This window comes from Oryzias melastigma, linkage group LG7 (genome assembly GCF_002922805.2).
Source record: "Oryzias melastigma strain HK-1 linkage group LG7, ASM292280v2, whole genome shotgun sequence".
NCBI classification, from domain to species: Eukaryota; Metazoa; Chordata; class Actinopteri; order Beloniformes; family Adrianichthyidae; genus Oryzias; species Oryzias melastigma.
Window position 1 is genome coordinate 6,299,077 of NC_050518.1, and position 15,713 is coordinate 6,314,789.

The 15,713-nt window shown below is 40.9% G+C and overlaps 1 protein-coding gene across 1 annotated transcript; it reads right to left on the reverse strand.

The window, feature by feature from the left end:
- Positions 1–205: 205 nt before the first annotated feature.
- plekhn1 (pleckstrin homology domain containing, family N member 1) lies at positions 206–13,845 on the reverse strand. The gene is made up of 16 exons (XM_024294138.2): positions 13,093–13,845; positions 11,601–11,691; positions 11,324–11,485; positions 10,577–10,657; positions 10,142–10,232; positions 7,804–7,937; positions 7,097–7,240; positions 6,093–6,173; positions 5,930–6,005; positions 4,858–5,003; positions 4,566–4,715; positions 3,826–4,041; positions 3,412–3,558; positions 2,685–2,897; positions 2,392–2,452; positions 206–952 (listed from the first exon to the last, which is right to left on the reverse strand). Exons 1-16 carry the CDS (start codon positions 13,164–13,166, stop codon positions 768–770), a joined length of 2,052 nt encoding a protein of 683 aa, XP_024149906.1. The 5' UTR covers positions 13,167–13,845; the 3' UTR covers positions 206–767.
- Positions 13,846–15,713: the final 1,868 nt, after the last annotated feature.

Genomic DNA, 15,713 nt, shown 5'->3' on the forward strand with positions numbered 1-15,713 from the left:
ATCACCTATAGTATTTTTTTCCATCAGAAATAATGTTCCAATAACTACTTTTTTAGATTTTAATTTTTGTATTTTGTCTGCTTCCAAAAGTTATATGATTTTTTCCATTTTAGACTATGCACCTAATCAGCTAATGATTACAAAATCCATTGTATATTCTTTATTTATGCATAAAATATTTTAAAATATATTCAAAACACGTGTGACATTTTTAGTATTTTATTTACAAATATAAATAAGCACTTCAAACAAAACAAATGAAAAAAGTCATGTGGGTGTCAGTACTGTGCAGCAGTAATTTCTATTTTAGCTAAAGCCAGGTGCATTTACAGTCCTATAATAAACCAAAAAATACAAATAAAAAAAGCAAAATTGTAACAAGTGGAATGTTTTACAATAAATTAGAAAGAAATATTGAAACATAAAGGTGAAATCAATAACCTAGTCATTAGTAAACAACTGCATACTGAACCCTGACAATGCAGCTAAACAATAAATACAAAAATATTATTAAAAATACAAATTATGTACATCACTCTTAGGTGTCTCTTTGACTGAATGCTACATATAAACTGGCTAGGTGAAGTGTGTCTGTTTTGTTTTTGTCTTTTTCTGTCATTCTCAAACTTCTTAAGCTCCTGGTGCTTGTTGCTTCACACTGTACACACCGGGAGCAACGCTGGATGAACGAGTTGGCTTTTATGATCCGCCTGATAGCGATCTGTTGTTTGCACACGTCCAGACGAGTGCCGGATGATTGTTTTGTTTTATGGCCATCTCTGCTGGGTCGCCATGGCACCAAGGCCTTGGGCCCCAAAGTTTAATCCTGTCCACTGTGTTGAAATTCCAGAAGCCGGCTGAATCATTCCAGTCTCATTGTCAAATTCCCAAATGTTGTCATAGTCCACTTCCTGGTCATCTGGTGCTCTGGGTTCAAGGTACGAATGGCGATCTGTAAGAAGTGAAGAAGATTCACAGGCTTTTTACTTTCAGGCAATAACGGAGTCATTTGTTTGTGGCTCTGTAATCTTGGAGAGAGTCCAAGCGTCAACTATATGACGATTTATCTGGTCTCTGATTATGTTCCTGCTGAAAAAACAGTAACATGCTATTGCAACACCACCTGCCTTCTGCTTTTACAGTTCACATGTGAACATGCTGCCTAAGAGATAAGATAGTTAGGTGAAAATGTGCTTAGGAACTCATCAGACAGGCACTTCAGTTTGTGTGTCTCTCTTTTAAGACCTACTCCAATGAAAATCGTGTTTTTGACATGTTCTTGTAGCATTTATCGTATAGTAGTGGATATATATGAAACAGTTTAAGACTGAAACTGGGTTTCAGAGTATTTCTTTATTCAGATCGCGCTCAACCATGAGCAGATGAAAATCTGAGCTCCGGTTTGTGGCGCAGGAACTGCAGTGAGCAGGCCAAAGTCTCCTTGCTCCGCTCCAATTCTGATGCATCCACATGCAGACAAATAGATCCATTAATGTCTTCATATTCCTCATATGAGCTGCATCTGGCTCACAACTGCACAGCTGGATAGTTCTGAAATTGTATACTGTTTTACGCTAATGTTAGTTTGTGGTTGTGAGTAACTGAGGAGGGAGTATAAACCAATGCATGCTGGGATATCTAGATAGGGTTACTTCTGCGTCAACAGTCAGAACCACAACCCAGAGGTGAATTTCTGAAGTATTTTTTCCACTCTGAAAATATATCTTAAAAAACAAGTATAATCATAACTAATAGACTACTGGGAATGATTTTACAATAGAGAAAAATATAGTTGGAGTGGGACTTGAAGCCAAAACAGTATTCTCCCATTCTTCTTTTTCACAAAGTGCAGCGAAAATCATTTATTGAGCTATTTTTAAAGCGTTCCATCCCAGTTTCATCTGCTCCTGATTCTCAATGATTTTAATAAAGAAATACTCAGAAATGCAATTTTAAGCTTAATTTTTCTATATGCGTATGTCCTCCATTTTCAGGAAAAGTCCACAACACGTTAAAACACCAAAAAAAAAAAATAAAAGCAGTATTTTCATAGGAGAGCTTCTTTAAGAAATCTAAACAGATGCCTTTTTTGCCATTTACTGTATCTTCCTGCTGTTGGGCCACAGAGTTAAAAATTGCTTTATGGAAATGTATTCAAATGCTCACTCTTTTGTGAGACTTATTTTTTTACATTTGTTTTGATAAGACTGCTCACGTTGCAGTTTAAAGCTCACTTCTGTAAGGAAAGACGACGCAGCAGTCATTGATCTGAGGATGTATTCACTGTTTCTCACTGGAACTCTTTCAACTATCTGGAGCGTTTGTTAACTGGAACTTGCTGAACATGTTTGAATGTATCTTGTGTATGATCGGCATGCTTTTAATTCTTACCTGGTGAGTAGGAGTAAGACATCTGAGAGTTGCTTCTGGCGGAGCTTGATGGGAGATGCATCTGTTAACACATGTGAAAGAATGGAAAGGAAGTCACTCCCTGACATGAACCCCGACAACTTCTCTCAAATATGTGTTTCATCTCTAGTATTTGTTTTAAAATCACCCGCAGAGCAAGTACATAAACTTGCTCCGCTGTCACAGGGTAACGGCCTCTTACAGAACTGCTCTTTGAACTGCAGCATTCCAGTGCCCGGAGTGTCCTGGAAGATGCACATCTTTGTTTGTCTCACCTGCTCCTGCACTTGGCCGGGGACGGGCAGCAGCTTGAGCTTCATCACAGCCTGTGCTCTCTGCTCTGCTTCCCTGTGAGACGCGTCCTTCTCTGCAGGGCTTTTCCCACTGCGTCTGCCCATTGGTGGCGTGCAGAGCTGGAAGGAGGAGGGGAGCAGCTGCACGTTCTGGTGGTAGTGGTGCTGGTGCTGAATCGGCTCCTGCCAACTTTGCTATGAAAGAACAAAGAAAGGAGTTTCATAAAATACTGAGAACTGGTTCATTTCTTGTTTGGGATCACAGCGGTGCTAGAGCATACCCATGGCACACACAGAGACATACAATCGCACACTTTTACATCTATCCGCCAACCTTAAAATCCCCAATCAACCTTTGAAGCCTATTTTTGGACTGCAGGAGGAAGCCAAAGTGCCAGGAGAAAACCACAAATGCACACAATGGTTCCAGCTGGGATTTGAAACCGGCCTTCTCTCAGTAAGTCAACCACTCCACCACAAAACACCCATTTTTTATAGATAGATAACTTTATTAATCCCCTAGGGGCAATTCAGTTAAAACATTTTTTAGCCAAAATGCTATGAAAACTTTTTAAAAAAAATATGTAATGTTGCTATAATGAGACAGACAAACTTAGCATTGATTTATTAAATGATTTAAAAAAATTCCACTGCCAGACGGTGCTGCTGTAAACAAACACTGTAGATCCGGTATCGGTGACCCACTTACCACTGCGGCCTCCTCCAAGGAGTAGATTTCAGGGCTGGAGGGCTCGTCGTACAGAGGCGACAGCAGTTGCCGCGGGTTCGCTGAGTGGCGCTGCGGGGTGTTGAGGGGATAGCTCATGGACGTCTGTGGCGTGCTCCAGCTGTTTGACTGATCACAGAAGATCCAAACAGAAGAGTTAACTCAAATGACATCATCAGGTTTTACTTTGTCGTGATACGCAGAAGCATGAAGATGCCCTTTGATGGATATTTTTAACAATAACAGACATAATTGGATTTATCTTTAAGTTTGCATAAATGCAGACATCAGTCTAACTTTTCATCTGCTTTCCACTTTGCATGTCTATTTTAGAATCTGCCCAAATGGCAATGAAGAGAATATTTGGCTATCGGGTGAGACGGCAGACTGAATCACCTTGACCAGAGGGGATTTCTCCAGTCGCTGTGGGCTGGTCCGGTAGGGCGTGCTGTAAAGCTCTGAGGTCTCTGCCGGCTGGAGGTAGGAGCTCTGCTGGGGGGAGGAGTAGCGCAGCGACAGAGGCCGATGCTCCGGCCTGGTCTGTGAGGACATGCTGTTGGTTCTGCTGCCCAGTCTGGCAGTCTCGGTGGAGGAAGGACGGCTGGAGGTGTACTGAAGGGAAGGGGAAAAAAAAGGTCAGATAGAAGAAGAGATGGGAGCAAACATTAAAGAAGAGCTTCTCAATCTTTTGATAAAGTTATCTAAGAGTGAGGGGAGACGGGTTCCATCAAAGAATTGGCAGAGTGGTGGTTCAGGTCAGACGTTGAGCAGCAACACTCGGCTCCCTTTTTAAGCTAATTGGACCATCTGACAGAAAACACAAACCCCCCCGCTCCCATGGGAGTTGGCTCAAACGTCCTGATAAACCATCCGAAACCCTCAGAAGTTAACAAGCAAACTTCACCCTGCAGCTGCTTTTTTCTTTCTCCAAAACATGTTTTTTTTTAAGTTTCACCAAGAATTTGTAACTTTTTTTTCAGTTAAGTTAAGTTAAGCAAATCTTGCTTAAAATTTTACTTTGTTAAAGAATCATGTCGCTCAGCTTCACTGTCATGACTACATCCTGTCAAATTTACACCTTTCCTTATATATTTGGTAAAATAAAGCCTGCATTTCTGCAGAAGCGCTTCACTCACACAGAGTGGTTCAGAGTATCCTGGAGACAGGGGGTTTCCCTCACGCATGGGCGGCTGAAGGTTTTGGGACCCGTGAGCACTTGAGGACTGGCCAAAGCTGGACTCCACTCTACCTTGACTGTTTCCACTCCATCTATCAAACTTTGGGCCCTGGAAGAATAAGAAATAATTGTTTAGTTAGATTGTGCACAAAGTTAGTTATATGTCCAAATTACTTTAACGAACACATGAATTTATTTACAGATTCACATCGATTGTAGTTGCTGTCTTGTCCTAAAAATCAATCACTTGCCTCTGTGGACGTTGGAGTGTAGATGATGTCATAAACTGGGGGTGGGGGGCTCATGACGGGCACATCAGCAGTTTTGAAATGCTGTATCCACTGACAGAACTCATTCCGATCCAGACAGGACACCACTATGGAGTTGATCAGCTTCCCTGGTGGGAGACGAGAGGGTGAACAAAGCCTTTCATTTGGTCCACTTCCTCACTGGAATGTGCTTCAGTAAGACTGTCATTCAGGGGGGGATCAAACTAGCTCATTCATAGAGGGGTTACACTCTGTGACGCCAGAAGAGAAGGAAAACGGACACTTAGCATAAAACATGTACGGGAATGCGGACTCATTTAAGTGTTTTTTTCCTTTCTCCATTCTTCTTTTTCTATAGCAGGAAGAGCTGAAAATACTCCATTAAAAAAATCCTCCTTCATTTAGTTTGGGTTTCCAACACATCAAAGTGCCGGAAAAGTTTCCAAAATGAGCAATAACCAGAAAGACGATTAAATGAAAAGGAAAAAGGAGATAAAAGTGTCTTCCACCACCACGTCACTGAATGGTTTTTACCCACAAGGCATTTTCCAGCCTTTTTGTGATTAGTGCTTCCATCACATTCCCTCTTTTGCAGTTTTGAGGATGTTTTCAATCAATTTTGGCCCAACTATTTCTCTCTCTTTCTACAGTGCACTGTGTTCTGCGCCCTACTTGACTGTTGACCTTGTAAGTCAATCTCCTCTGTGCCGTGCCTGCTGCCCTGTTGCCAGATTGGGTGGTTTCCTGTCCAGTTGGGTATATTTGATTTTCAATTTCTAGGCAGTGGGGACACAATTTGGGTAGGTTTGGGGGTCTTTAGGTTAATTAACTTTTTGAGCAGTTATTTTGTGGGGTCTGTCTGATGTTGTTTAGATTTAGGCTGGAAAACTGACTCTAGATTGTCTGCATTCACTCTGTAGTGAACTGCAGCAAGGTTCACCTGCAAGTCAACCAGGAGTCTATCTTTCACACACACCTGAACAAAGTGGACTGTTCAAGAAAACAAACTAGAAGCATGCTAAAACCGTTGTCCAGGTGTTATCAGTCGGCCTACCTTCAATCATGAACGTGTTGGGCTTGACATCTTGACAAGGCGTCGTGACCGTGATCATGTTGAGTGGAAGTTTTCCCTGCAATCAGGAAGATGTATTTAATGGAAGCAAACACCAAATCAAAACTGGATCAACCGAAGTTCAAGAGTCAAAGGTCGTTGGTACCTTGTAGAAGAGGCCGTCGCTCTCCTCTGATAAGATGATCAGAGTTGAAGGATACATCACCAGCAGTCTGTCGCTCTGTTCCTGCAGGCAAACATTCATTTTTAGACTTTTTGAGTTTGTTGCACTGTAAAGCCACACTAATTCCTGTCATTTCCTTTGAATACAGTTCAAAGTGACGCATAAAATAATGATTTTCAAAGCGTTTTAAGTAATAATGTTGAAAAATGTGCTTTATAGATAAGAAGCCAAGCCCTGATAACTAAGAGAAGACTAGAAAGAAGACAAAGGTAACTATGTAGACCAAAATGAAAAAGATTAGACTCAGCATCTTGTTGAAAGACATATTTTGAAGCCTTTTAAAGATCTGCAGATGAGCCAGTTTGAAGTGCATTTTCAAGGTGCGGCAGACGGGAGAGTTTATGTTTCTTTGCTCTTGGTGGGTGTGTCCGGACAGACAGCTGACATTCCAGCTGTGAGGTAAGTCGAGTCACTGCGTGAGTCCAACAAATGCCTCCTACACACCCTGGCCTAAATCATACCAACTGAGCTGCTGCTGCTGCTCACAGATAACAGATATCCATGCAGCTTCATGATTGATGTTGTGTTCTGAAACTGTTCCAGCACGTTTTTCCGATGTGTTTGTCTCACTAATCGGTTTTAAATGTCTAAGGTTCATTTTTGCTTGACAAATACGGCTTTGCCTTGGGAAGCATATCTCACCAGGCATGCTCCACCCTTTGCACTCCCTCTGTTCGCTGTATTGAGGGCATGTGTGCACTGTGCAATCTCAAAACTTTGTGAGTCACCTGGATTTAGAGCTGATGTTATCCTGCTTTTTTTTTTTTTTTATCACCGTGTGAAGAAAAAAGACAAAAAAAAAAAAGAGGAAACATGTTTGAAAATAAGTATGTGTCACAGCGTAGGCTCGGCCGGTCGGTACAGTTACATAAATGTGCAAATGGCTGCCGATGATTCACTTCCAGTAAGAAGCAGTGCAGCCGTACCTGGCAGGGCAGATGCTGCAGTCGAACTTTGGTGACGTATGTGATCGGACCCAGGCTGTCCCTCTGAGAGCCCTCCCACTCGTAGATGGGCTCCCTGTAGATGGAATTCCTCAGCTCTTCTCGTCCGTCAGAACTCGGATTTATCTACGATAAGGACAAAAATCAGGAAAGTTAGACAGAACGATCTAAATAAGATGCTTAAACAAATCAAACTGCCCTGTTTTATTATGATGTCATTCGATTTTCTCCCTGAAGCCTTCAAAGGCTTATTAAATGTAGTTGTTTTCTTCACCCGTGACACAACACCCTTTGTGTTTCATCACACGCTTCCCCACCTGTGCGTGTAAAATTAGCACTTTAATCCGCAAAGATGTGAGAGTTAGTTCGATGCGGTCAGGGCCGCTCCCACCAAAGAATAAAAAAAAAAAAGCTAGCAATGACCCACATGACTTACCACCTTTACACAATCAAACATGTTCTGTTTTACTGAGACTTGTTGGAAAAGCCTAATCAGCCTGGTGGATTATAAAGCAACCGCGCTGACTTGAGTGTAGAAACAGGCTCTTAAACTTGTCACAGCAAGCAGAGGAACAAGTACAACTATTGATGGATGATATCCAGTCAAGTGTCCCAGTAACCTGTCTCAGTGAAGCAGCATGCAGTGGAATGTGGAGTTGTACTTCCTTCATGTGTATTCTTAAACTTACTCTCATTCTTGTGTGGGTTTCAGGCGCAATCGCAGTCCCTCCATTGACCTCGATGTTGTCTTTTAGAAGACCAAACCAGTAGTCCATTTCTTTTTGGTTGGCACAGTAGACAATGATGGGGTTAAGGCTGACACCTGATGGGTAAAGCAGAGAATAATTACATTTTAAACCAAGCTCTTTTTGACATTTAGGGCAGCAAGTACAAAAAAAAAAAACGTGAGAGCTGTTGTAAAAAAGCCTTTCTGACCTGCAGTATTTGGCATCTAAAGATGGGGCGGGCTTTCACTCCCGCAGAGCGTTTACTCAGGAGGAACAAACGGGATGATACAAACGGGAATCTGCCTTTTCTCGGTCAGTCCCGCACATACCACAGATAATGACACAGATACTGTAAACTCTAATTGTCCAAAGGCGTAGTCTGAGTGTAAACCGCTCCCCAAAAAGCAGAAACTCAGATAAAACAACTCTTGATTAAAGAACTTGACCCCAAGACTCCCACTTAAAGTTAAATGCGTCTTGTTTATCAAAGTTTTAGTTCTAGAAAGACAGGCATTTAAAAATCATTTCTCTTCGCAGCTCATTAGCTTTTCTCTTTTAAAAATCTATCAATCATCAGCCACATTAATCTGAACCAGAACTTCCAGGAATTCTTACACATCCTCCTGAGCCAGCCAAGCTCTCACAGAGGAAACATCGACATCATATCTCTGACTTGACTCAGAATATCATCATGCTTTTTACTTGCTTCCTGTCTGTGATGCCTCCTGGAAGCTAAATAAACTTTCTTTTCTTCTTGTGAATTGAAACAATGAAAGAAGTTGAAATACTATACTCCAAAAAAATTGGTTGGATTTGGGAAATTACGAAACCGGTTTAATGATAACAAAACTCCAAAGAATACTGATGTTTTTACGGTAAATGTGTCAGAATGACAGTAATAATGAGGATATTTGAGAACAGAACTTTTTTTGTTTTATTTCCAGACAAGAACTAAAACCATCTCGAGGTTATGTTTTTTTAAGTGCCATACTTTTATTCCACTGGGAGCTCCAAAAGCATTTCAAGCTTCAACCTGAGCAGCATTTAGAATGTGCCATACATTATATGAAGTGACAAGGCTGAGGAGTGATATCGGGGCTTTTCTGCGCGACAGCTGGCTGACTGAAGTGCACCTGTTGTCTAACAAGCCGGGCCTTTAAGGCCGGTTTACCCCCATGACCCGAGGTGAAAGGGGCCCGGCTCTAGTTAGTCTGGGTTTTGAGTAAAGGTGAAGAGGTGAGGAGGGTCACATCACATTTGAATCGCAGGAATGTGATAACAGAGGAAGCAGCGGATGGAGGATTTGTTTAAAATTTTGACTGAATAGGGTAAAAGTTTGTCGGAGCATTAGGGTTACTATAAAAAATGAAATATATGAGAGTAAAGTCGTAAAATTATGAGAAAAATTAAAAATTTCAGAAGAAAAAAGTTGTGCAATTATAATCACAATATTCAACAATTTTCAGGGATGAAGTCGTAAATTTATGCTTCAAAAAGTCATAATTTTGCAAAAAAAAGTAATACTTTTTCAAAAACTAAATGTTACAATTGGCCTTTAGCATCTTTCAACAAAGACAAACATTATCGTTTGAGTTTATATTACCAAAACTTCAGAGAAATTTGGTGAAAATAACACTGATTCTGCAAGAATGTTGCAGAACCTGCTTTGCTCTTTTTTTTTTTTTTTTTATAAATGTGTGTTTGTGGAATATTTTTAAGCTTAATATTAAGTTATGTTTTTGTGTAAATTTTATCTTTTGTGTGGGCTTGCATAAGCATGATACTTCAGCCCATTCTTTTTTTTTGGTTGATGCTTATCATTAAAAAGATGTAAAATGTTATGTTGATTTAAAAAAAAAAGATATAAAACTGTAGTAATAAATGTTTAACTTTATTTTCATTATTGTAAAACAAAAAACATGACTTTTTCTTTGTCAAAGTTTGACTTTTTAGAGCATAAATTTAAAATGTTATTCTTATTAAGTGTTAAATTTATTTTCCACATAATTCCGTGACTTTTTCTCAGACTTTTACAACTTTATTTAACTTAATTCTCATATTTTTGTTTACTTTGTTTTGTGATGGCCTTAAGACTCTGTTGCAAAAAAAATGTGACTAATTAGGGATAAAATATAATAATTTTATGTCGCTATTTATGTTCAGAGTAAAACATTTTTCTTTATAACCTCATCTGTTTTTCTTCTGGATCTATTCTCAGCACAGCCAATAAAACGACCGATAATTATGACGAAGCCGCGCTTTGCTGCGAGCTCTCACTTTTTATTGACGACAGACTTACCGTTTATCTGGAATGTGAATTCTTGGGGCTGACTGTGATTGCAGTTCTGTTGCAAGTTGCAAATGGTGAGCTCTTTCAGTGGAAGAGTCCCCTGCACATACACACACAGAAAACCAAATAAAAATTGTTCATCATGCTCCTATTAACTTAGTCGCAGATATCTTCATGTCTGTCTTCTGTATGAGGTCATGTGCGGTCTGACTAACACTGCACAGGTGCTTGGCTGTCTCTGTTCAGCACAGCCTCGAGTTTCTCAGCAGGCATAATAAATCTGTGATTAATGGCTTTTCTTGTTTTATGAGGCACATGAAAAAACAAATTCATGCTTTCAGTTTACCTACAAGTTCTGGTTGTCAGGAGGCACGTCAGGAGTTATACATGAACCGTATAAAAAAACATCCCGAGGCGGAGAAGCAGTTTGGAGGAAATTCTTACCTGGTATGTGAGACCTGTTGGGTTGTTGGAGACAAAATGAAGATGTGTTTCGAAGAGATCCAAGTAGCAGTCGTGTATATCCTGCAGAAAAGACAAAGAAATTTGGATTTTAAAAATTGTTTTATTACTAAAATAACAAACTAATATGTATTCTGCTAGTGTAATCATCCTGTCCTGCTGTTCAGATATTGTCTGACTTTTTTTAACGATGTGTATATGTTTTCTTTTTGATTAATACAATATGTTCTTTAGCTTCAGTGACGTTGTCCGTCCATCAATCTTTTCCCTCTTCTGTGTGACAGCACTGTTGTGTCACGGCTTGGAAAAATTGCAGTTCCCACAGTAAGGAGCCGCTGTGTTCTCTGCTCTCTATCAGTCCAAGGGATCAGAGGAACTCTCTTTACCCCGAGGTTCTTTTGCGGGGATGTTTCACAACTCCAGAAGAAACGAACAAGTCTAAACACAGTTTCCCTCTGTGGGAAACTGATTGGATTATTCAGAGCCAGCCACCACGTCAAACACAAGTGAGTTTCAGTTCACTCCGGAGCAACATCCTGTTCCTTCTCACCTGGGTTTTTGGGATCTTGCATACTGTGCATGCATGACTGGTATGATGTGTCACAAGAGGATTGGTCATTGTGTAAAAACCACAGCTAAGAAAACAAAGCTTTATACTTGTTTTCCTGTACAGTTGCTTTCCGAATATGTCATCATGTGCTTGTGATAAAGTGACTTTGTTTCTCTCACCTGGCAGTGCAGGAAACGGAATCGAACTTTGGAGCTGTGAATCATCCGACCGTAGTTCTTCACGTTGATGCTGCTCTTTTTCCAACCATTGACGGGATCGTAAGGAAACGGAGGGTTCCACTCGATGTTTTTGATCGTCTGCAGGTCTTCGGGAGACATTTTCTGCAAACAATCATGACATGAGTGAAAGGGTTGATGGCTCCAATGGTGTTAAAATGTATCCACCTTAACTGTGCACTACAGCACACTCGCTTTTTAAGGTGAAGTAACCTCTTACCTTTGTGGGTGAGGTTATGTACGGGATGTTGATGATGCTGTTTGACTTCTCCTGTCCCTCTTGGGGATTCTTCTTGCGAAACAGACGGCTGCTGCTCATGAGAAAAATAAACCTTGTTACAACCTAATCTCCACTGTTAACGGTGTTAGCAGCTACTTTACATCCCAGCAGAAGTGTGTTGTCATTCATTGTTCTCCCCTGTTGTGTGGATGTGTAAGTTAATTTACTCTCCAGCTTATGTGTGTCTGCTGTTCTCACACCACACGTGAATACTGCGTGGGTCAACCAGAGCCCCTATCTTTGTCCTTCATCAGTGACAGCCATTTAAATGATAAGAACAATCAGGTCTTGTGTGTCTGATAGAACCCACAGGCACAGTAAAATGAGCATTCAATGCAGCGTTTTGTTTTGCATGTCCCTTGTCCCGGACCATCAATGTCACATCTCCACGAGGAAGCACCCTCACGGCAAAGATAAGGCGAGGGGGATGGGGGTTGGGGTTGCATTTACACTCTCAGCGCGGAATTTATCAGCTTTTCCGTGCATATGTGTGCCAGTGTCCTCCATGTGCAACAAGGCAGTCTTTTGTTGTCACGGTGGGAGTCAAGGATGGTCTAATCAGGAAGTCCATGTCCAGCATTAATCATTCATGGGAGTCAAGTGAATGATCCTGGTTCCTTTAGCAGAACAGTTTCAAATATGAAAGCAACACTCTGATGCAATCTGTGGCTGCAAAGCAAAGTGACAGAGGAATGTCTTGTAAATAATAGACAGGCAGTGAACCTGCACACCCGGGATTATCCGACTCACCACCTTGACATTCAGCACCTATCACTCCCATTTTCTTTGGGGAATACCTGAGTGCTGCCTGATTCAGTTACACTAAAAGATTAAACCACTGAATCCATGAGTGGTGCTGGACAAAAATCCCCCAACTTAGAAGCTTTTTGAGTTCATTTGTTTTTTTAATCTTAACTTTTTTTCAAGAAACCTTACAACATGTGAGACCAAACTAATCATCTTCCAGCTGTTAGAATTGGAGCCACATTGGAGCAAATCAGAATTGATTGTGACATGCCCAGACATAATCCAGCTGGATTAGATACCCACAATGTTTTTAACCTCTTAAAATGTTTGAGAAAGATCATTAGAAGATGTTATTGTACATGTTTCCCATTTTACAACAGAAATTATCAATAGAAATATAATAAATAGAAGTATAAAACATAAAATCCAATTTTCAGACAGCTGGTGAATCATCTGCACAAAAATGTAATCATCAGATCCAGTAACCGGATCATTCATGACTCCAGAACTATCCCACCATTTGATCTGGAACCTACCCTGACAAAATTCACAACCTCTCTTTCACCCCTCAACTTCAACCCTGAGAAATACCACTGACTTCTTTCATCTGCCATGTAAAGTCTGAAGCATGTGCTAGTCAAGCATATCATGTGTGCCATGCCCACACCTGGACAGGTGTTCTCACCTGTTCCTGCGGATGAAACTCTTGCTGGAGAATCTGAAGTTGTTCTCGGGGACACATGAAATGCTGCTCCCCATCTTGCTCTTGTTTGTTGGAGCCGTACAGCTCTGGGGGGGAAAAATGAAACAAGTACTCCTGTGATGGGTGAGTGTAATCCAGCAAAGTGTGCTCTCCCTCTACAAGTCAGAGTCAAAGTGAGGCAGGAGTGAGCAGGGTGAGGGCTGTAGAGTCAGCGCCTGTGCGTAAAAGGGGGTGGAGCTCAGGGCTGCGTCATGGTTCGTCTGTCTGTGCGCTGGATGAGCAGCAGGAGTCACAATCTGCCTCTGTCTGCTAAATCAATCCAGCAACAAAGGCAGGGGGGTGGGTCAGGAGAAGTGTGCCTTTTCACACCCTTCAGGAGCCAAATGGGGCTCTCTGTTGGATCACCATCACTGGATGGTGCATGTCAATCAGAAGACTGTATGTGGCATGTCCAAACATGAAAATGCTTCTACGCTTTTCTATTTATTGCTGGTCCCCCCTCTCAGTCACGTAGACTTTTTCACTTTTTTTGTGAATGTAATAATTCTAAATATGTTGCTCTAACTAGTTGTCTAAACACAGGATATTAAAAGTTTAGCTTAAAAAAATTTGATTATTTTTGTGTAATTACTCTGTAAAAAAGAACCATTTGGACCACTCCCAACTCTATTATTCATCGTTCTGAGAACTAAAAGATAATGATCTTCATAAGCAGGCAGTGTTTTCTTCTCACTCGGATCAGCGTCTTAAGAGATGTTGAACTCATTCTGTGGTTTGTCGGTTAATTCCAACCAGTTGAACTGGTTGCTGAAACGGATACACCTGAGGCATCAACAGACTTTGGCCTGTTAACTTTGGAGTCGAATTCATGGGCTTTTATCCATGAGGAAAAACTGATGGTGATCAGGGTAAATGTAAAGGAACCACATGAAAAAATACAGACAAATATTAACCCTCAAATTTGAGTGACAATGATTGTAAAACATGTGGAAGTGGTTTGTAAATGTGTTTACTTTGTTAAAGATTCAAAAGAAGCTTAGAGGGTAAGAGTGAGTCATGTGTAGATTTGAGGATATGTTTTATTAAGAAGAAACAATTCCAGTCATGTGTTCTAATGGAAAATTATGGATAAAAAGAAAGTCCCCTTTTTAAAGGGAGTTGTCATTTTCTCCTTTCATGTTTAGATAGATGCAATCTCAATGGAACCTTTCCAGTCTGTCCCAATATTACTTTTCCCAGGAATGACAGCATGTTGCAGACGGTATGTCACAAAGAAAATCCTCTCTGTGTTGACAGGGATAGATTTGCTCTTACATGCACACACACACACTCATTCATTCATTCATGCACGTGAGGATAAACACACATACTCTGCCGGTCTGTGAAAAAGAAACTCCTACAGTATTTCCTGTAACGCAACTGCAATATAATAAACACAACTCAGTTCTCTTGATTTTCAAGAAAACCAGGAAGTTAAAAGACGACACATATTTCTCATGTTTGTTTTTTACTCGAGACTTTGTCTTTCAAGCCTTTTAAAAATGTAACCATTTAAAACAGATTTGTGTCGATCAAACTAATGAACAAAAAATCATTTTATTTGTTTTTGTTTTTTTAACTATGGGGCGGAGCTAGCAGGGGCAAAGGGCCAATATCATAGAGGTTAATATCACTGGAGATGGCATGCAGGCTTTTTACTATTGTCCAAGATACATAAAGAGCGACCCCATATTGGACTGGAATTGGACTTTAAAGCCCGCAGCGGCCAGGACTAACTATACAGCCGAAGCTGGCTGCAACGAAACACCACGGAGTAAATTCACCAACAGGGGTGGCAATGCTGGCCTGCTCAGTGGCCTTGTGGAAGAGTGTCCACCCTGAGATCGGAAGGTTGTGGGTTCAAATCCCGGCAGAGTCTGACCTAACATATGCCGCATTTCCCGGTCCACCCACCGGACGAGGATTCAGTGCTGACTCTTCCCTCTTTGCTACTGAGGAACTCCTCGTTGGTTTATTTAGTAATCTAATTACCAGCAGGTCGTCTGGTCGGATCTGAGGTCTAACACTCATACAAACACCACGGCCATCCTTCATAAAACGAAAAAGATTGGTGGTCCTGCCAGAAAACGTGTAAAAAGTGCCATGTTTAAACTGCCATTGACTTTAAATAGGCTAAAAGATCAGCCTAAATGTTCATTACTAAGAGTAAACTCACTCAGATCTTTTAAAGATGTTTTTTAGAAGTTCTCCTTTATCATCTGACAGCAGTAATTTACTAGTGAAAAGTCACATTCTTGTTTTTCCAGCTCTGCTTGTACAATTGTAACACAGCAGTAAACAGGCCTCTCTACCATTCCAATATGGCATCCAACTTTGCGTACCCAACAAGCGAGCATGTGATCTTTAGTGATATATCTTGTTGGCCAATTTTGCTCAGCTTTTTTTTGCGTGTTAGCTTGAGCCAGTAAGATTGCAAGTGAGCATGCAAACAGAGGTTTCAGCATCAGGGAGGGGGCGGGGTTGCTCAGAGCTAATAGTACCGCCGACAACCCAGAATTGTGCTCTAATGAGCATAAAAAAATATATATCGTAAAAATGATTTT